We start from the raw sequence: 23,049 nt of genomic DNA, 5'->3' as shown, positions 1-23,049 counted from the left end.
AGTAATAAGTTGCTGGGACCTTTTTTTCAGATCAGTTTAGAGCAAATCTTGCTACAATGCTGGACTAGATGTGCAAAATCTGCCACTGGAGTGTCAGGAATTTCAAGCTTTGCTTCCAAAAGAGACAGAGTCAGAAGCCTGAAAGTGGGGAGAGAGCTGGACCCCACACACGGTTTTTTTTTTTCTAAGTGTAAAGCTGCAGAGAGAGTGTTGCTGTTCTCCCTGCAGTCTTCTCAGAGGGGTCCTGCATCCCCCCAGCAGGACATCTGCTAGCAGGTAATGCTCTCTCTTGGTTTCAGCCTCAGACAAGGATGCCAAGAACACAGAAGAAAACTTTGCTCAAGTTTGGGGAATTCTTGTGTGCCAGTGATGACAGTGGAAATGCCTGAGTCAAAGTGAGCAGGTGCAGCAGGAACAGAACACAGGATTATGCTGGCTGCAATGATTAAAACAGCACTGGTCTTCTTTTTGGTGCAAAGCACTGGAAACTTGGTGCTCGGCGCAGCGTGTTGGGATGAACGCCTTTCAGGAGCGGGAAGAAACAGCAGCTGCACGCGTGAGTTTATCACATAAACCTCTGATTCTGAAGGAACTGCTGGGTGCATTTTACCTGAAACAGCTCCAGACAAGCTCAAATTATTCTTATTTCTTTCATCATTCTTCAAAAACTAATTTAATAACTGCACAGGAAATTTGGATTTTACTTTAGAATAATGAAGTCCCTTACCTACCTAATGAACAGAAACGCATATATTTGACAAAACAGAATAATTATTCTAGATCTGGCTGAGATATGAAACATTACCCAGATTACACAGAGTATTGTGCAAATGTGAATAAAAAAGTGTATTTCCCCAAATTCTGATGGCAGCATATAATATTAGGAAACAGATGCTTCTACAAATAATTTGTTTACATAAAGAATAGTATAAACATAACAGAAAGGGCTGTCACCTTCTAAAACATGATGGAAGATCCAGTAAACTTCACCAAATGTTCACTCAGACAGCAGACTGTCCTGTGGGTGGATTTCAGCCTGAGTTGTTGGCGGAGCCACATGTTTACAGATGCTGAAACCCAAATGGCCGACTTCAGTTTACCAGCACACACTATTTATCACAAACTGTCATATAAAAATGTATGCATTTAAAATAACATTTTCATTTTAAATGCTAGTAATGATTTTTGTCAAAAACAAATAATTTCTATTCAGTTTTTTTCCTCTGAATTCTTACAGGTTTTCATCCATCAGATGATGCTACCACAGTACAAAAATTATTTAAATTATTTTACTCATCTCAAGAGTAAATGGTGGGAGTTAAGTTTTATGTATTTTTATATAATATTATAATATAATATTAATTGTAAAAACTTTATATATTATGTAGAGACATAATATAGAGACTGAAAGTTACTAAAAGTATTATTTTATTAAAAGTTCAAAATATAAAATCATTTTCAACTCTTAACACTTCATCAACTAAACAAGTATGAATGCATGTTTCCTATTTTGGCTGATGAATGTGTGAAATGAATAATGAAAAAAAAAATCACCACAATATTTTGTGAACTTAAATCCTCCTGGCTATGCTGTAAAACCTACATATCTTCAGTAAAGTATCACATTATTTCTTAGCTTAGTCAAAAATCCTTTGGAGCATCTTGTGAACTTCTGAACTAGTAATTCATCAAGATGACCCAGTGATCACTGGTCCCAGTGATCCCAGTGATCACTGGGACCAGACATTCTCGTACATTGTTTGTCTGGTTAAACTCATTGTTGTCATCATTCCACTGAGTTAGCAGCAGTGTCTATGGATGCACATGACAATGTTACAAAAGAAGACTTTCTGAAAGCAGTTATTTAAATAAAGACTGCTTTTTGTCTGGTCATTTTTTTTTTTATTGAAGTAGATCTGCAGAGTTTTGGACAGGAACTCAGCTCCCTGTTGTTATCTAAAGCAGACATAAAGTGCGACTGCTCTGCGATTCATTCAAGGTTCAGAGAAAGAGCTGCTGGTTGCTAAGGGATGATGTTTTATCCAGAAGCAGCTGAAAAGACATTTTAATAATTTGACAAGTTAACAGCAGTGTGACAGGGAGCGACTGTTAAACTGTGACGGGGTGTAGAAACTTCCTCTTTGTGGGTGAAAACACGAGGACAAGAAAGCAACGTTAGGCACTGAAGAACTATTTGCTTGCAAAAAAAGCAGTTTACTCTCATTAGATACTAAAAACACAGATATTTTCATTTAGTACGATGCTTCAACTGGATTATTATTGTACATCTTAAGACCCTTGGAAATAATTTTTTTTTAAAGCACCTGCAAAGATTTGTCTCTTTGGTTCCTTTAAGCCTCTCAGCCTTTCCTCCTGTTTGGTCATGGTAAATCAATCCATCGGATGAGCCTGGGTGGAAAGAACCACAGACGGCTTGCTGCTGGAACAGGAAGCTCCATCCTTCTCGACTTTCATTTCAGAGAAGAGAGGCTTTACTGGGTCGACAGGCGCACCGGCATCATCTACAAAGCATCGGTGCAAGGAGCACACAGACAGGTGATTGTGCAAAAATGCTCCAGAGTTCCTACTAATACTTAGAAATCTGGAGCGGATCCTTTGCTTTGTGTGAGTGTTTAAGATTAGGTCTACAAGGCCTGAGGTTTGGCAATTTTAGAGGCTTAGTACAAGGTTTATTTCTCTATATGTTCTACATCCAGACCCAGAAATGAACAGTCATCCCCTTCAAAGTCTGGATAATTATCCCTCTGGGGTTGGAGACTTTCAATTATCCCTGGGATTATTATATGTTAATATTTGACCACTTTTCTCACCAAACTTGCAGTAATGTTGCAGTCAGATTACTCCAGAAGCTTAATGTAAGCCTGCTTTATCCGTTCCAAAACCAGTTCTAATGTGCCCAGTTGGACAACTGTGACCAAGTTTGAAAAATCTGGAGGTCATCCTCTTTCTTTATTAGCCTGTTCACTTTTGTAATGCACCAGTTTCATGCCAGTTTGAAGATTAAAGTTTCCCAAATCATGTGCTGTCAGAGGTTTTCGAATAAAGGTGTTTAAATTAATGTTTATTTTGCAGAAACTGTATTCATCTGACAAACACATCTCTGGGCTCACAGTGGACTGGGTTGGGAACGGGATATTCTGGACGAGCAGCAGAAAGGGTCAAATCAAGAAAATGGATTTAAATGGAAAAAATGAGAGGACAATTTTAAGACATTTGTCTCAACCAAGCTTTATAAATGTTGATCCCACTCACAGGTAAATGATCCAGTTACAAAGAAATCATTATGCATTTTTTTGTTGGCACAGATTAACAGAAATAATTAGTTAATGTTTTGACTGGGGTCGGATTTCTCCTGTATGATTTGTGTGAAAAATAAAAAATAAAACTGACATAATCATGTGCATAAAGTTAGATGAAAAATATTTCAGAATATATGTGAACAAATTCCAAAATGTTTTCAGGTATTTGTTTTGGCTGTCTGATGGATCAGAAATCCAGCGATCTGATCTCTCAGGTCAAATGAAAATGACTGTTTTAAAGCTGGAGGAGCAACTTGAGGCTCTGTCGGTTGATCGAGAAGACAAACGGTTGTTCTGGGTTCAGCTTGGTCTCCAAGGAGAGCGAGCCGTTGCTTCCTGTGATTACAGTGGGAATTCACTTCACATCATGGACCTGCCACTTCAGTAAACAAGCCTTCTACCTGATCACTTATTCATTAAGCTGTCTTTTTAAATCTACAATGATGCTAATTTTTTATAATATCATGTTAACATATTTTTTCAGGTCTCAGTCACTTGGAATATCTGTTTTTCTGGAGAACGTTTATTACGCTGATGCTGCGGCCGGCGTTATAAGAAAAATAAACAAATACACTGGAGGACGACCGGTGGACGTTAATGATAAACCGATGGTCAAACCTCCGGTGGACATAAAGGTGGTCCATCCAATCATCCAGCCAATGGCAGATACTTCCTCACTATTTCCAGGTTCCATTTATGTAATCTTCTTTTTAGTTTCTCCACATTTAAATAAGTAAATAAGCTTCAGTGATAAATGTCTTCTTGTCAAACAGGCTGCAATGACCAAAGTGGAAGCTGTGTGAATGTGTGTTCCCGTTTAGAGGAGCAAGGGGTTTGCCAGTGCTCTGAAGGCTTTGCTCTCAGTAACCATGGCACTCACTGTGAAGGTAACTCAATGTTCAACAACACACTCATAATGGCAGTTGTTACAAATCTTCAGTTTACATCTGATTTATCTATTCTCAAAGTCAAATGCTCATAAAACCAAAAGACTTTAATGTGTTCAACCAATGTTGAAATGCATTAAGATACCAATTGGCTTTGTGGAAACATTGGTATGCAAGTCTTTTATAAGATTTCATTTTTATTTTGTATGTGTTGTCTTTGTGGACCATGAGTCTGTGAAAATAAAGCAATCAGTGCATAAAAAAATGACGTCTTTCTGTGGCATAGATGTGAATGAATGTGCCCACTGGAACCACGGCTGCTCTCTTGGCTGTGAAAACATCCCAGGCTCATATTTCTGCACCTGCCCCAAAGGATACACCCTCCTGCCAGACCGGAAGACATGTCGAGGTACCAAATAAACATACACATTATTTTATATTCAGTTTCATTCAAAACACAAATAAACCACTTGGCTACAGAAAATATGTATGTACATGAAAAAAGATTTGCTCACTCACATTAGCGTGCTTAGTCACACTAAATGTCCAAACTTAAAATTTGAAAGGATGACCTAAGTAATTATAAGGAACAGTCTGCTTTTGAAAAAAAAAGCAAAGCATAGGTTTCATAGTGGCCTAGTCAAAGTTCAGACTTCTGAAGTTGTGATATGAGCTTAAACAGACTTTTAAAGCTTAGGAAATATCTTAATGTTAGAAAACCTTTCAATGTTGCTGAATTAAAAGAATGAGAAGAATAGACTGAAATTCCCCCATAGTAGAATAAAAGATTCATTGCCAGTTGTTGCAAATGCTTGGTGACTGTTCATGTTTTACACAATGCTAACATGGTTTGGATAGATTTTGCCTTAATAAATGATGTTATCATTTGATATTAAAAGTAGTTTGATGATCAGAAATATGAAAGTGTGACAAAAAAGCAAACACAAAAATAATCTGCAAAAGGGCAAAGACTTTTTTACAACAATGTCATCACTGGAATGTGATGCATCCATTCACAGATGACACACTAAAGAAAGATTAAAATGCTGGCATAGCAACCAATGCTGTCTGTGCTGCAGATGGAGCTGAGAATGAACCATGCAAAGTTTTACAAACAAGAGCAAAGCAGACAACAGAAACAGGCAGTGCTACTACCCGTGTGATGGGCCAGTATTAGCAGATAAAACTGCCTGTGTGCTATATCGGTCCGACTCTACTCCTAATCTCTTCTTCCCTAATCTCGCTGCACAATAGGAGAGGTTCCCAGGCACAATGGGATTAGACGGTGAGGGGACATTTGCAATAAGGAACATATCTTGTCAGCAGCTTTGTCTGTTGAAAGTATTTAGTGGACAACCTTTGCCAAGGTCCAGTGGAGAAGAAACATGTGATCAAGCAACATGTTAGACAATAGAGATGAGAGCAGAGATTACAAGTAGGAAGCATAACAATGCAGCTTCATCATGTTGGTTTTATGCAAAATTCAAACTTTCAAAAAAATCCTAAATCTAACCCCCCAAAAATGTCAAGAGCATTTGCCACAGAAACACTTTTCAGCAGAAGGAATTTAACTTTCCACATCAGAATCACAGCCTGCCTCGACATCTCTCACCCACTTTCACTCGTTCTCTTGTGAGCTAACATTACATCACTCTGTGTGTGTGAGCTTCTCACATTTTCTACTATTTTAATGGGATTAGACCTGATTTCATAAAGGGATTTCACCAGAGCGGGGCCTGAGGAGCTTGACGTCCATCCAGCTCATCTACCACCAGCGAGGCCCTAAAACAGGCTGGAAAGTCTTAAACATGCAACATTTCCTGCATTCATTCACATTTTAAACCTCTGCATATTTATTCCAAACCTGTTCCGATGTTAATTTCAACTGTTTGTTATTAAATTGCTTGTACAGAAATAACCCCATGTGGCGGCATCATAAAGTGTGGACATGGTTGCATAGCAACAGAAGATGGGGCCATGTGTGTTTGTCCTGAGGGATCTGTTCTACAGGAGGATGGACACACTTGCACCGGTACTGACAATATGACACCAATCAGGTCCAGTTAAGAAACATTAGGTCCAGTAACTATGACAACTTACCCAGCAGGGGGTTCCCAAACAGCACCGGCTTCTGGCTGAGGACCTCCTACAGGAAAATACAACAAAATAAGTTATAAAAACATCAACTTTAAGAAGTTTTTTTGTTTGTTTTTTTTTTTTTACTTTATTTACTATTCCATAATTATTATATTCATTTAGTATAAATGCTACCTCATCCCTTCTGATATTAGTTCCCCGTGAGTATTTAGGCTCCGCAGCAGGGCTGCTGTTGTTTCTTTGGTTGTTTTCATGTCATAAATTTTGTCCGTTTCTTGCCTGCTTCATTAGCCTGAGGAGGAAAACTGCTTGATAAATTTGACTGTGAGCCAATCAGAAAAATGAACAATTTATTTTAACTTTAATTTTATAATAATGATTGAAATACAGGTTAGATTAAAAAAAATATAATCAAAAATGTATGATAAAACAATGTATAAGCTTCAATTTTTTTGTCTGCTTTGTTTCCCTATTCCATCTTCCCCAATTTATGAGGCCTCTCTAGCGCCCCCTGGCGGCCATCACTTTGGACAACATTGTTGGGTCATGGATTAGTTAGTTTTATAATAAGCTCACAGTTTAAAAAAGTAATTAGCAATAAATCAGTGAACATCATTTAAAAACACAACTTAAGATTTCAGCTTAATAAAAAAAGTCAATATTTATATTAAGCTTGGTGTTCATCAGGGTCAATTCTAAATGCTTAAGTAGGCTAAAGCAGACTGAAGAAATGTTGCCTCTCACCCAGAACACTTCTTCAGTTCTTAACATGGTTGAAAGTAACAGGCGTTTAACTGGTACATATACAAACAGATGGTCCAACACAGGAGAGCAAACTCATCGGGTCAAGAATCAGAAGTTCAGTTACAGCTTATAAAAAGAGAGGGCTTAGAGGGATGAAAGGAGACATTAATGGAAAACATGAATAATCAAGACCAGAAGAAGCGGCTTCAGATTTCATCTTTCCAACGCCGACTCTGACTAGTCTTCCCAGGCGGCTTTACAACATTTCAAATCTTGTTACTAAAACAATTCTAAAGGCATCTTCAGGGAAACATTCAGCCCATCAGACAACAACGACCCAAACACTGAGCTGAATAACTGGTAGGACTAGTGACTCAGTGTCCTAGTGACACATGGTCCTATTAATGTGATTGTTCTGATAACATCATACTTTTACTTCTAACCATTTTCAGAACAGAAGAAGCTTTTTGGATCGGAGGTGAAACATTTTGAAGACATAAGAAGTCCAGTTGTCTTCTATATTAGCGCTTGGGATTATTTCAGTGTCTTCTTTATTTCTCCTTTGTTTTACCTCTTATTATATTTTTTCCTGTTTCTTTTAACAAGCTGATTGCTTGAATATTCAGCTTGTTAGAGTAACTCAGAAGAATGTATTATAAAACAAAAACATTTTTTTAACGTATTCCACAGGGGCCTTTTGATCATTTTGCTCTTTTTAATGATTTGACTTTTTACTGAAACCAAAAGCCTCATCATAGCCGATACCACAGCTGAGCTTCAAATCTTAAAACAAGAAATGTTCACAAACCAAAAAGCTGGCCAATCTCATTTAGACAGAACAGAAACAAACTTCTGTTCTTCTTGTCTTCCTGCTGTGAGCAAATATTAATTATTCATGCTAGAAGCAGAAGTGGAGTCAGCCACTGAGTGCAGTTGCTGTAAAACACGGTTTTACTATTTTAAAACAAAGTGAACATTATAAAACCAGAAGTCTCTGTGATTTCTGAAAGGTTGCAAACATCTTTAAATCAGCACTTTTCATGACTGATAAATACTGAAAGCTAAAAAAAGATTAAATCAAATTTACTGCACTTTGTTAAGGCTTCCTGTTATCTGCTTTATAGCAGAAAGCTCTACTTTGTACCCTGAAGGAAATCTTGTAGAAAATGATTTCTCCATAAATCATTTTAAGAGCTGTGACTTTATTTTTGCACATCAAGGTTAGTAAAAATACAACGTCCACTCCAAAGAGTGTAGTTCTTAGTAGAAGCTGGTAGTGTTTAATATCAGATGTATTTAGCATTCAGTGGAAAAAAAAAAATTTTGCAACATGAGGATTAAAGGTGCAAATAGTTACATTCGACAAGCTTTGAGACTGCAAATTCAGTTATTAGTTTGTTTTTAGCCGTTTATTTCAATAAATTGTGGCTGGAAGTGCAATACAAGGCTGAATTCACTTCACACAAAAAATCTGTCTTTCAATTTTTTAATAAACCTTTCACTATACCAAAAGGAATACTGGGAAAAATTATAGAAAACACAATGTCCAACAAGTTTTCTGTTGCTGTCCCTCATTGGTGAAAACTGATGCAATTATAAAGAGAATACATAAAATTATTGCAAAAAAATTGTCAGAAGCAGAGTGTAAATCTGGATCTGTGTTATTAACGCTGATCTCCAGGTTGCTCTTCAGCAGACAGAGGTGGCTGCAGTCAGCTCTGTTCCTCCATCACTCCGAGTCGCTGGCAGTGCAGATGTCTTCCTGGGTACAGGCTCCACCAAGATGGCAAACGCTGCATTGCAACTGGTGAGCCATTGCAGCAAAGCAGGCAGCAGAGTCAGAGCAGCCCATACAGAAGCTCTCTGCTTATGCATGCATATCACTGCCCACATCTCTTTCTGCCATGCATCTAATTATAAAGTGTGTTATTCTTCAGGACCTCCTGCCTTTCTAATTGTGGCCAATCTGATGGATGTGAGAAGAATGAACCCAGATGGGACGGAGGAACAAACTCTAGTGAAGGAACCCAGAGGAACAATCTTAGCTCTGGACTTTGACCCCGTCCACCACCGTGTAAAACTTCATCTTTCATCCGTTTTGCTGCGCATTTTGTTTTTATTCACAGCTTAGCAAACATAATGTTCTACTGCACTCTTACGAGATGTTTTGGCGTGCAGTGCCATCTAGTGGTCATTTGTGACTTGCTTTGTTTAATTTCTACATCTCAATGACATTTCTTTTTTTTTATCAAAAAATGGGATGAATTTCAAGGTCTACTTTGCCAGCACCAGCCAGAGGACAATAGAGAGGATTGATCTGAACACTGGCTCAAGAGACGTTCTTGTCTCTGATGGTTTGGACTCTCCAGAAGGACTGGCAATCGACTGGGTTCACCACACTATGTACTGGTCTGATAGAAGGTGAGCAGTGTGTGATAAAACTGTAGGAAGTTTACTGAGAAAAATAAATTAATGCTGGCAAAAAGCTGGCTGTTGCTATACAATTTAGCACTGAGCCATTTTAGGAGTCAGTTTATGGAAATGGGTTTTGTAGAATTAAAGTATCTATTGCATTTGCTATGCAGCAAGTCAGCTGTTGACTGCAGTACACTAGATGGACTGAAGAGGAAAACTGTTGTGAAAGAAGGCCTGGAAAAGCCAAGAGGAATTGCAGTTCATCCCCAAGCGAAGTGAGTTAAACTGATTGTTTTTCCCAGCTATAGAAACTAAAAAACTAAACATAGACTTATAGACTTTGATTTTGACCTTTAGTACAAATCTAAAAAGAAACAATCTAAAAATGCCCATTGCTAAAGGTGTGAAAACTTTTCTAATATCATGAAACCTGATACCCATATTTTTCATGTTGGATCACCTACTTCTGGAGGAAGTTATTCTGGACAGACACCGGCGCTCAGCCTGTGGTAGAAAGCGCCACTCTGGAGGGAAGCAGTCGTGTGATCATTGCCAGCACCGGCCTCATGTCTCCCACTGGTCTGACCATCGACTTCACTGATGATCGACTCTTCTGGTGCGACCAGATGAGGGGCCTGATAGAAACAGCAGCTTTGGATGGTTCTGATCGACGGGTCCTAATAGAGAACCAAGTAGGTGAGGTTTGTTTGAAGCACATATGCAACAAAATTAGGCATCTGTAATGAACTGAATCAAACACGAAAACAGAAATGTGTGTTACAGATAAGGTTGTGAAAGGGAAAATTACAATGAAACATATCAGGAAAAATCTGCAGCACCGCATCTACCACTGATGCTGAGCAAAAACAAATAAATTATATGTTGTCATGCAAGGCAGAGTCTAAATGTATAAAGCATATTTTATCAACAGAGCAACAATAGGTGAATATACTTTTAAAAAAATCTAAAAGAGTAGATGTAAAGATAATACAGATAAAACATACATATGAGCATAAATATCCGTTCATCTTCACAGTTCATGCAGGGAGCTAGTGAGCGATAAAGCTTTAAAGATAAAACATGAAAAAAGATAGTAGCTGACCTATTTAATGCTTTGCACAAACAAATCTTCAAACAGTAATCTGCTTTTATCAGGTAACAGCGCAGAGATCTAAGCAGAGGAATCACTTCATGTGTAAACAGTCACATTGCAGCCTGAAGTGACCCAAATCCGATTTTTGGCGTGCTGTTCACACTTCCACATATGTGCACCTTGTATGTGATCTCCTATGAGAAATGTAAACAACCTTAAAGTGTCCCGCATGCGCAGTGCAGAGCGCACGTTACCAAGCTCCGCCCACAACCGATCCACCTGACCGCAAGTCTCACAAACAAAGCCTCGCGGCTCGTTGTTTCTATGTAAACATGACTGGATTAGTGCATCATTTCTACTGGATTTTCACAATATATCAGCTACTAAATGGACAGAGGAACTAACAAGTTCATGTCATCATCTGGGAGGAGGTTACTGGTTTCTCAGTCACAAGCTGGTTGCAAACCTGAGGCCAGCAGGTGTCAGTCAGTTATGGTAGATCTGAACTTTGACCTCAATATGAGAAGCTACAGACTGATGGGAGGAACCAAAGAGCTCTGTAAAGGTAAAGGCAAATCTTCTGAAGCTGGGATATAATTAATTTAATTTCACATAATTACCGCGGTAGAAGCCATTTGTTTGTTAAAATTTTATGAAATATATTTGTTCTATTTGATGTTTGTTGTGAATGACGTAAACTCACAAACGAACGAGGTAATTAGTCCAACGTTTAGAAACTACAGCGGCTGTAATGCGCCACAACAAAGGCAAACAAAGGTAAAATAACCTGAACAGGTGATCAACTCAAAACCACTCCTACCTTTTTACTCTCTCTCTCTCTCTTTGTAGTTTAAGCACACCTGTTACCGTGGCAACCGCCTGCTCCCCGCAAGATGAGCAAAGATTACGTTAAAAACATATCAAGTTTCCAGGCTTGATATTTATTTCTCGATTATTAATCAGCGCTTCCCTGAACACAGCGATGGTTGATTGACTAGCTGTACTTGGTGCTAGAGCGGCTAACACGAGTAACAGTTTAGTCCAAAGCCTTTTCTGCGAACCGCCATAAAAAATAAGAAGTACTCAGTCTTTGCTGGATGATAATGATGGAGCGAATCTTACCATTTTAAAGTTGTTGTCCGATGGAAGTCAGCACATTAACAACTTCATCTTCATTACAGTCCGCCATGTCGGTTGTTTTTCTTCCCGCTTGCGCGTATCAGGACGCAGAATAGTGACGTTTGTCGAGTAACAATGACGTCAAAGTCGGATGAGCACGACTTGGCCATACAGATTGATGTCACGTTTGAAAAGATCAGATATGTTTCGGATTTAGGACCACATATCCAGGTTGGTCGCATTTGGAAAAAAAAAATCCGGTCTGTGTTGTTCAGACTGTCATGAAAAGATCAGAGACAGCCAGGTCACATTAAGGGGGGAAATCGGTTTGGGCCTCTTCAGACTGCAGTGTGCAGCCTACAGACTGAAGGCTCCCAGGGTGACTGTAACAGTGAGCTAATAAACCTGATGAGCAACAGGTGTGGCAGCTGAAGGCACTGAGAGCAGAGGGTGAACATTGGGCCACTGCCTCCACCTAGAGGAGAGCATCAGAATTATTTTGTCAGAAGAGCTTTATTTTTTCTTTTTTTTTTTTTTTTTTCTTGAATGGTCCATGATAAAAATGTTACTTTATAATATGGTTTGTCAAAATTTAAGTCAAAGTTGAACATTATTCCTGAGTTCCATGCCTTGCTTTTGCTTTTTCAAAATAGCGACCTGAGACTGGTGTCAATTTTGTGTCTGTGAGGGTTTCCACTTAAGCTGAGTCTTTTTTATTTAATTTTTTAGTTGCAAGAAATTGTTTGTTGAGTTCACAAACCAGTTTTGTTCAATCTTCATCTGCTTCTCCTTGCACATACCAGGAGAAGCAGATCTGAGCCTAGAGGGCCCTTCATGTACAACCTTGAGTTTGATAAAATTAAAAGTATTCAGCTATAGATTTGTCTTTCCATTATTACATAGTAAAATGTGTAAAAAATGCTTATTTACCATTTTCATTCCTTGTGCAGTTAACCTGGAACTCTTTATGCTCTTGTCTTCTGTTTGGCTTGTCCTAGGACGTCCCTTTGACCTCGCAGTATTTGAGGACAGGCTGTGGATATCTGAGTGGGAGCACCAACAGATAAGGAGCGTCCACAAGCGGACAGGGCAGAAGCTGCAGCGTATCCGTGGCAGCTTGGTTCAGCCAGCATCAGTGGTGGTGGTGCATCCCCTCGCTAAGCCAGGTAGACAAAATAAACAATAATAAATACAGTCTCATGTCAGTTAATATGTCATTAGGCCACTAGAGCACCTGAAATGTAAATTTTGGGTATTGAACGCGACATGAAAATCAGATTCTGTGTCTTAGTGAACCATGAAAACAAAGTTAATGTGTTTAAAACTTCTCCTCAGGAGCAAATGCTTGTCTTCACCTGAATGGAGGTTGTGCTCAGAAGTGTGAAAGCAACCAGGGACTTTCACATTGCTCCTGTTTGCCTCACTTCACCCTGTCAGCTGATGGAAAAAGCTGTTTGTCTGTCAGTTCTTCAAATGTTACTGCAGGTAAAGTAGTTGTATTTATACTCAGATACATTTGTGACCATCTAGTTTAAACTAAATGTTTGTTTCTCATTATTATACAGAATCTGGCGATGAAACCTCCAACTTAACATCTCTGAAAAACAGAACATTACATGAGGAGAGCATCATCTCACTGGCGGGTGATAATAGGAAGGCTGGTTTCATCTCAGATGGAGGGACTGAACCAGCTCTGTTCACAGAAAAGATGATTGCAGGTAATGGTGCCCCTTTAGCACCATTTATTTTATTCTTATACTCCAGTAACCTTTTCAGCATCATTTTGTCGCTCTGTGTTCCTCTGTCAGACCAGAATGACTGTTACTCGCTCCACTGTGCTGTGAGCGCCAGGTGTGTGCTGGAGGCTGGGAACCCTCTCTGTTTGTGTCAGGAAGGCTTTACAGGTGACGGACAGACATGTCTGGGTAAGGTTTCCCTTTATGCTGAAATTACAATTCTATTTAGAAATCTGACAAAACTAGCAGTTATTTATGCATTTACATTTGATCTATCTCGGGTTGTACCAGCTCGACCTGAAACTGTCTGATAGAACTGGCAACAAGTGATCAAGCTGCTATCAGATGAGACACATAGTGTGCTCCACTTCGGAAACAGATTGCTTTGACAGATTTGGAAACAAACAAACAAAAAACATTACAGGGGAACAATAAAGAAAAGTAATGAAGAGTTAGAATATAGATTAAAATGAATTACATTCTTGTAATTATTAATCAAAAGCAACAATAAACAAGTTAGTTTCCAGCCTTGATTTAAAGGAACTCAGTGTTACAACAGTTTTGCAGTTTTCCGGAAGTTTGTTTCATATTTCTGGTGCATAGAAGCTGAAAGCTGTTTTTCCATGTTTGGTTTTGGTTCTGGGAATGCATAGCAGAGCAGAAGCAGAAGACCTGAGTGGTCTGGAAGATGCTGTTGATTTAACAAACATTATTTGTTAAATCACTGACAAATACTGTTGTTAGTGATTTATAAACTAGCAGTATTTTAAAGTCTATTCTCTGAGCTACAGGGAGCCAGTGAACTGATGGGTCAGTACGGCAGCAGCGTTCTGGATCAGCAGCAGCTGAAGGACTGAATTTTTTAGGCAGACCTGTGAAGACACTGTTGCAGTAATCAATGTGACTAAAGATAAACGCATTGATGAGTTTCTCTAGATCTTGCTGAGATATTAGTCCTCTGTTCCTCTGGTGACAAAAGGCCAACTTAGTAGCTGTCTTAATGTGGCTCTGAAGGTTCAGGTCAGAGTCCATCACTACACCAGCTTCTAGCTGTAATAACTGAAGCTTTCTGCTGACTCGTTCCTCTTCAGGTCCAAAGATAACAGCTTCAGTTTTGTTTCTGTTCAGTTGGAGAAAGTTATGCACTTCTACACATTGAGCTAACTAAAATGACTAAAATAACGTCCTTTAGCACTGGAGAGTACTTCTCCGAAGGTAACATCTCAAACCCCCATGGATGTGACCACCCGGCACCACAACCGCAACGCAGCAGAGAAGTGCCCCCCCAGCCATGACGCCTACTGTCTGTACCACGGAGTCTGTGTCTACTTTCCTGAGCTAAAGATCTATGCCTGCAAGTAAATACATCTCTTCATGTCAGATCTCTTCATTTAATCCACAGGCTTAAACTCTGAATTTACTGAAAACTCCATGTTGTGCGCCATAGAACTTGCTGCATGTTAAACTATTAGGCAGAGAATATTTGGTTGTGGATGGTAATTGTGACATGAGCTGCTGTTTCAAACAACAAGCACCAGGTGTCACTGTTGTTCCACCATCAAGAACTTTAACACCTGCTTGTTAAATTTAGAAAAGAGTTGTATCTGTCCTTATTAGCAAAGAGAATCTGACACATTTTAAACATAATTAATCATAATAAATAATAAATCTTAAAAGTCATCCCTGGGTGACAGAGCATCACTCGACTCAGACAGGAGGGCAGAAATACTGACTCATTCCTGGGCTTCACCAGCATCCTGAACATTGAGCACCAGAGTTAAAAACATCACAGTGATATGAATGTTCCCACAAAAAGTTTTTTAACAGCATGAAATTCCCTATGACATGCTGGATATTATAGGCAGGCTTGGGAGATTCATATGGAGATTTAAAAGTGTAGCTTCAAATAGGAAAAGTGGCATTTTTATAATATATATGTTGAAGTTAAGGAATAACGTTGCAAAGTTGCATAAAGATTTTACGGCAATAATTTGGGTTATTTAACCTGTCATAAGTGGAAAAAATGAATGTTATTCATTCATTTATAGATTTCATAGATTCAAATAAAAAGTCTAAAAATAGAGCATATAATTCTAACTGCTGGTAAGACTGAAAAATGGTTCAGTCACTTTTGCTGTAGATTCATTCTAAGTATTTGTTTTGTTACTAAACTTATCTGTCAAGCTGACATGTTGTACATATCAAGAAGAAAAGGAACGATAACCAAAGAGGTAACATTAGCATCAATTAAAGCAATTCAGCTTCACCAGCAGGAGTTTTTATAGAGGTTTGTAAGACCCAGCTTTTATTTTGATAGTCAACTTCCGTTCATTGACAAGAACATTTGCATATTACCTAAATAGTTTTGTTTAAATATTTCATTTGTTAGGAGTTAAATATTTAGCTTGCTAACTAAACATTTAGTTGGAAACTTTGATATTTATGTAATTTATTACATTTATACCATGGTTTTTATTACCACGGTAAAACATGGAAGTCAGAGTCGAAGGGAAGATGAACAGAGCTAAAAACCTGGAAGAAAAACCTGTTAGAGGTTGCAGAACTCTGGAGCTTCACCTTCCAGCAGGAAATAACCCTAGACAGACACACCCACCCACACACACACACACACACACCCACGCACACACACAGAGAGACTTCAAAGCTGGACTTGCATTTGTGAGAACAAAAACATGTGGGTTAAATCAAAGAGAATAAAATAAAATGCTTGTCACACTTTCCAGAATGTTAGCAGTAAAAAATGTGTCAAAACATTGAATATTTTTTTTCCCCTCTTCAAATTTACATCTGTGATTGTTTGAGGTGTGTCTATCAGAAGGCTACATTTGTTTATTCTTTCCTTGCATATGAAGAACTTCCTGGTTTGCTCAAATATTGTTTGTGAAGCAGCTGCATGTCTCTTGTAAAATGTTTCTGAGTATTTCTTCTAAAGATTAACTTTAGTTTAAACCTTTTCCTCTTGCTTGAATCTCAAGCTTTGAATTTCCTTGAATTGGAAAAAAAAAATCCTTATTTGTCTGTCTTCATTGTGCAGCTGTGTCCGAGGCTACTTAGGGGAAAGATGTCAGTTCAGTGACCTGGAATGGCTGGAGCTCCAACAGGCTGAGAAGGAGAAGGAGAGAAATCTGGTCATTGGAGGTTGCATGGTGGCGCTCATTTTCATCCTTTCCATCACAGCCTGTATCACCTACTGTATCCGGTGAGTTTCAACTGACAGCTGGCAGTAGTGAAGGCTAGATGTAGGGTGATGCTTTAAAAGTTGAACAAGGCCGTTGGAAACAGACCTAGAATCTTGTAAGTGGGTTTTTAGGGTAGGGTTTATAGATTTCATAGATTCTATAAACATTTTAAGAAAAGCGTAGATATATTAAAATTTTATTGAAGTACAAAGTATTTGTACTCCGCTACATCCCACCGCTACATACAAAAGCAACTCGTAAACAACAATAAGCTTCATGTGCGTCAGCTGTCCATCTGGCTGCAGCAGATCCTTCCTCCTCTGTTTAATACAAACACTTGAGGCTCGTCATGGTGTAAGTTTGTAAAGCTAAGTCAGGCTGTTAACCACCACGCCGTTAAAACAACCCGAAACATGTTCAGTTGTGTAAAGAATGATCTGCCATTCTTTACAGTGCTTCAAACACAATGTAGTGTGAGCCATGTAATGGCCTCTGTCAGACAGCAGGGGGCGTCGGGAAGCAAATCAAATGGTGAACAACTAACATGCAATCCTGCTTGTCTGAGTAAAGCCCATCTCTTCTGCTTTGTTTCCACCTGAGATATTTTTAAGTAGCTGATTTGTTTTATTGTCGTTTTTCTGCTGGCTCTCTCCCTTATTTTGCTTCACAAAGCGCCCCGCTACCCAACCCCACGTCCTACAACATCCCAGTATTTACACTCCTGCTTCCCCAGTGGAAATGGCACGCTTTCAATTACATGGTTGGTTTAGCTTGTTCTACAGCAATTACACACAAAAATAGGTCATTCCTCGGCTACTAAATGGAGTCGGCGAGGTATGACCTCCGTGGAAACGCTACATGGTCGCCAATAGCGCTGCCTCAAATTGCCTTCTGCACTTGACTGAAAGCTTACTTGTGAAGTCTGTGAGCTTGCTGGATTTGTTTCACCTGCAGCCACAAACAGTGAAGAAAGGTCAGGTTTTAGAAGCAAGAAAATCAAAGTGAGTGAAGTGATAATAATCATCTCTGGCTAATTCCTAAAATCAAATGTTGTCATATATTATAGGTAATTGTAACTTATAGTATAAGCTTCTGGGAAAACATTTGGTGGTTTTAATTTATCTTTTATTCTGAAGATCTAGGAGACTCGTCCTCAAACAGACCTCAGAGGATAATGTGAGTGAGATCAGCGTGACTGATGAGAGCATGTCTGAGACGACCACCACCAGCGTTCCTCGTGTAAGAGCACTATCAATTGTTTTATTCTCACATGGTCACATTTTTACTTACAAATTTAAATTTGTATATATTTAGTATTATATATTTGAATAAACGTCCCTCATACTTGCAGAAAATATAACTTCTTACAGCCTTCAACAAGGCTCTGGAATAATTCCAACTAGACATTTAACTACTTTTATTTTCAGAACAAGTAGTTTATGGAAATTATTTGGTATCCTGACAACATACCTAACATTAAAACATAGTCCATTATCTGCTTAATGTTAGCCTCCTTTATCCAAACCAGTTTGGGTGTGTTTGAAATCGTGGTGCTGTTGGAAGATTAACAAGTTATGAGAAACATAAACCTCAGAGCCCGTACCAACTGTCAGGCATGGTGGTGATGGGATCATGCTGAGGGTCTGTATTACAGGTAGCTGTTCTGGCACAAAGTGGAAGAAACAACAAATGAGAAGGATTTCATCCAGATTCTCTAATTTCACCTCAAGTCAACAACTAGATGGTAAAACTTTGACTTACCTTTTGGTTTCAACAGGACAATACTCCCAAACACACCAGAACTGGTTCTGAATTGGATAAAACAGGCTAATATTCAGGATCTAGAAAGAATTCAATCTTGATACAACTGAAAATGTGTAGACTGAGCATGAAGGTTTGGAAATCAGCTGATCAAAATTGTCTCTGCTTAGAATCTCAGAACAAGATTCTAAGCATGCTAGAATCTTGTTGGCTACAAAAGCTTTTTATGCAGCTTGCTAATATGTATAATGTACGTATATATTTGAGCCTGTATGTACTATTTTTAACCTGGATTCAAACATTTTGCTTAAATCTAAACTTATGCATCAAATTTATATTCATGGAAACAGAATAGAAAACATGGATCATTAAAAATCCTTATGAATCATGAATATGGTAACTTCTGCCCACATTAAACTGGATGTCAGAGATGTCTATTCAGCCATAAATCCAGTTCTATTCATTAACTTATTACCACCATAAGCAAATATTGAAAAAATGTCAAGTAAAAGCTTAAACATGTCTCCTATATGCATCCACAGATCTACATGGTAACAGAAAATGGTGTCAACAAGGAGGCCATCCATCCAGATCCAAGGAGACCTGCCTGCTCACCATGTGCTACAGAAACAGGTGCCAGAAAAATCCTTCAGCAAGTTTTCTTTCACACTTTTCAAACCACCTGTAATGATACAAATATGTTTTCAGCCATCAAACCTATGTCTGAACAGCCGGCATCAATCTTCAAACATGACAAAGAATATGGGAATTTGAAGCTTCCAGATGCCACCATAGAGACCGCCCAGCCTGCCGCCCATCGCTTGAGTCCTTCACCATCAAACTCAAACACAGACAATTCTTCATCTGTCAAACCAGAAACACAATAATACTCCCAGGCCACAGTCCCCTCCGTCCTAGCTCAAAGGACCCAAAACAAAGCTGGACCGCTCTGTAACATGTTTCTGTATATCCAAAACTGTATTTAATTAACTGCTACCATGATAAAAACCAGAGCTCTCATTAAAAGTAAAACTAAGAGTACCAATGTTGGTATTATTCCAATGCTTTGCACATTGGAGGAAAAACTAACCCTAACCTTAGGGTTAAACTTAGTCTAATGGTACACACCAGTCAGACTTCCTGGTCTGGTTTGTATACAATGGAAAATCACAAAAAACTCAGAAATGACCATTGAAGAGAGAATTCAAGAAGTTTTTGTTTAGCTCATTTAACAAAAGAAGCAGCTGAGACAGACACACAATATTTAGTTGCCATGGATACCGGTTTGCTGAAATACATGTGCTACGTGGGACTAACGAGGAAACGAATGAGATTTTATGAAACATCTCTCGACTTTAATGCATTTCCCTTCTGAATATTGCATGTGTTTTGGAATCAAGGGTGTGTAACTCATTGTCATGGTGAACCAAGATGGCATAGTTTCTGTTGCCATGACGTCAAGATCTTAGTTTAAAAGATCTACTGAGCATCTGGGCATTGCTTTTCAGTGCTTGGTGGGTGCATCCAAATGGTCAGATAATTACTAACCTAATTTATTAGTCTCTAGGTCATGCTACCAGGTTCACTTTCAGTTTCAAGCATAGAGCATACAGAGCAGACTAAAGTGTCCAGAACGCATCATTTATACATTTGTAATGCATTACTGGGTCACTGATGTGATATCTGAGTCTGAGCTGAATCATTTTCCTAGAAAAGGCAGATACGTTCTAGTTTGGGATATTACATGCAAAATTCTTAGTGTAAAATAATTATGGAAAACCTTATTGACAGTAATATACTTTATGCTTCAGAACTGCCTACATCTTTAAACTGGGAATAAATCAATCATGTGGGAATAATGACAATATTTTATTATTTTATAGGTCATTTTCTAATTTTTGCAATTTCAGACCATGACAGATGTGCTTCATGGATAATTTCCATTCCAAAGTAGAAGTATGAAGGTATACTCTATGAAGTCTATTATTCCATCAGAACCAGGAAGACGGGATTTTATCCTGATTAAATCTCCATTCCATGTGGTTTGTTATCAGTTCACACAACAAATATGATCTTTTTTGAATGTCTGGCATAGATTTATGTGATTATGTTAAACTTCAGATTTCCTCAAGTCAGTAACTGTGACTCTTGCTAGCTTAATGTTCATTAGCATTTGCAAAAAAAGAATAACATAGTTTGGTTTTGTCCAATTTTTTTCTTATTTTTCGATATTAAGTAAAAGTTAGAAAATTACGAAATACAAATGATCACTAAAACAAATGGGTTCGTTGTTGAGTAAAGTTTAAGATCTGAGAGGTTTCTCTTTTGAACACTTTTCATTCAGACCCTGGTGGTTAAAAAATTGGCTGAACTTCTTACAATTAAATCCTAAAAATACTAAATCTGTTTACTATTTGAATTCACTTAAAATGGTTTTACCATTTAAACAAGTTAAAGTCAACGCAGCCAGCTATCTACGACTGAGGTAGTGTGCTTGTAGGACTTTGCCACAATTAACAATTATGCCTGTATATAACTAAATACAAATAACATTAAATCTATTAGGGAATTATAAGGTTTATTTTTATAAATGCCTCGATGGACGGTCAGTTCTACTGAGATTTATGTTTTGAAAACTTCAGATTTTTCAACAGTTTGGTTAGAAAAAAGAAGCTTGTTGCTTCTTGTTTCTATCCAACTAGAATATTAAAACTTTTTTAACAAAAAGAGGTCAAATAAATGTAAAATGAACAATTGCATGTACATTGTGCTCAATGACTATTGAATGTTTTATTTTAGACATCAATAGACTCCATATTTCTATTTTATCAATAAATTGACTGATGACAAAAAAATCATGCCTGATGAAACTAAAACTCTACTAAATTTTTTCTTTGTGTAAAGGACACAATTTTAATAATCTTTTTTTAATAACTGAAAGATTATTTTGAGCATTTATGAACCATTTTTGGTTTGCTACACTCCATCACTCTCTTCTTAAAGCTCAGCTGTGCTCCATCGATGATGCTTTTCTATCTTCCAGCAAATCTCCTGCTCTAGTGGTGCTGGTACCACTAGTGCCACCCTTCACCGCCACTCCACCTTTCCATTTCTACCTCTATCTCTCTGACTCTTTCTCAAGGTTGACTGGGAATCGTTAATAGAAGGAACCACAGCCTCTTTGTTTCGGGGCGATGGCAGCAAACAAAGCACTTTAACTCAAAAACCATCAGTGGCCACATTGATATTGATTTTTGTGGCAAGACACACTTATCTATATATTGGGCTCCATTAGTGCTAACAGATAGGTTAGGGCACCAATCCAAACAGAAGCAGATCAGCCGGCTCGTATATGAATCGAGCCTAGAGTCAATTTATCTTGTATTACTGCTCAATTGGGGCAACAGGGGGCAATAGAGTCACTGACACTATAAGTAAAGGGGCTCTCAAGGGGCCTCAGTTTTCTCCATTTTAAATGCACCACAGTGTAAATATGATTAAAAAGAAGGATTATTGCATTCTCCAGTAAAGATATGAACTGTGAGTGAGACAGTTTTCAGAAGCTGTGAGAAGTTTACATCCAGACTTCGTGGACGTTCATTTCATATGAATTTGAGGCTTTTAAAAACTAATTTCAAAAGTAATTTTTTTTTTATAATAAAATGATTTTTTAAATTAGATTTTTTTAAAATTTGTTTGGCAGGGACACTGCACATTAATTAACATTCCTGTAAATGTGCCAGAATTAGCCATTTGAATATTTTTTATCTGTTGTCTCTAGACAAATTGAGTGCCAATAAAAACAAAGTTAAAATGACTTAACTCTGCAAAATAAGAAAATAAATACAATCAATACAAAACAAAATTATAATACAAATACTATAAAAAGTACATTCTGATATTAAAACTAATTTAATCTATCTAGCAGGAAAAACACAAGTTGTCACCTAATGGGACTATTAATGAAAATGTTGACAGATCTGATGCGTTATGTAGTAAAAGCTCTTTTTGAGCAAGAACTTGCTCCACAAGTTTAAATTTGTCCCATATTTACTTTAATCCACACAGACTGAAAATGATACAACAGGAAAACCATCCCAAACACAGGAAACCTGGTTTGGGGATTTATAAAGAGCAAACTGACACCAAACTTCAGCTCTGTTGAAAATTGTTCTTTTTGGGAAACCAACCAGTTTAGTAGCTCTACTAATGACTAATCACATATCAAAGATTATGTTCATGGCTACAAAAAGAGTGGGATTTCTCTGCAACTTGCCGAAGAACATTTAACCAAGTAGTGAAAATATAGCTATTCATTTTAACCTGTATGTATTCAATTTTTACCCTGAAATTCAAGCTTGTTTTTTGTATTTTACATCCTGCAAAAACAATAACTTAAATGTTTCCGCTGCTTGACTTACAAAAATCCCAGTCTAGTGTAACTATCAAACAAAACAATGAGAAGGATAAGCTTTTTTCTCATTCATTCTTCAATGTCCAAATATTTCTAGCAGATGGGTGTAATTTTGACTTGTCGTTCATGTTTCCAGCATGACACGGAGGAAAGCCGATGAGGGCTAAAGAAGGAATTAGCTGCCCACTCAAAGGCTTTGCTCTGATCCTTCAGGTCACTGTTTGGTCCCTCCAGCTGCTGAGCAGCTCAGAGTAACACTGATT

At 38.0% G+C, this 23,049-nt stretch overlaps 1 protein-coding gene across 1 annotated transcript; it reads left to right on the top strand.

Annotated features, from left to right (window-relative positions):
- The first annotated feature begins 95 nt into the window (after positions 1-95).
- On the top strand, positions 96-21,210 carry egf (epidermal growth factor). The gene is made up of 22 exons (XM_032555075.1): positions 96-556; positions 2,357-2,556; positions 3,094-3,275; positions 3,483-3,704; positions 3,805-4,007; positions 4,094-4,207; positions 4,494-4,616; positions 6,120-6,239; positions 8,730-8,855; positions 8,986-9,122; positions 9,321-9,469; positions 9,634-9,738; positions 9,936-10,159; positions 12,674-12,841; positions 13,011-13,160; positions 13,241-13,393; positions 13,484-13,600; positions 14,604-14,769; positions 16,467-16,631; positions 17,748-17,850; positions 18,915-19,005; positions 19,081-21,210. The coding sequence occupies exons 1-22, from the start codon at positions 430-432 to the stop codon at positions 19,257-19,259; spliced, it is 3,324 nt and encodes a 1,107-aa protein (XP_032410966.1). The 5' UTR covers positions 96-429; the 3' UTR covers positions 19,260-21,210.
- Positions 21,211-23,049: the final 1,839 nt, after the last annotated feature.

This window comes from Xiphophorus hellerii, chromosome 23, assembly GCF_003331165.1.
Source record: "Xiphophorus hellerii strain 12219 chromosome 23, Xiphophorus_hellerii-4.1, whole genome shotgun sequence".
NCBI classification, from domain to species: domain Eukaryota; kingdom Metazoa; phylum Chordata; class Actinopteri; order Cyprinodontiformes; family Poeciliidae; genus Xiphophorus; species Xiphophorus hellerii.
The sequence above is the reverse complement of the archived record's forward strand: the minus strand, read 5'-3'. Positions and strand labels throughout refer to the sequence as shown.

Coding starts and splice junctions, on each gene's coding strand:
- egf (XM_032555075.1), top strand. CDS start 430: ATGCTGGCTGCAATGATTAAAACAGCACTGGTCTTCTTTTTGGTGCAA. Junction 9,123..9,320: donor TTGACCCCGTCCACCACCGT/GTAAAACTTCAT, acceptor ATGAATTTCAAG/GTCTACTTTGCCAGCACCAG. Junction 14,770..16,466: donor CTAAAGATCTATGCCTGCAA/GTAAATACATCT, acceptor TTCATTGTGCAG/CTGTGTCCGAGGCTACTTAG.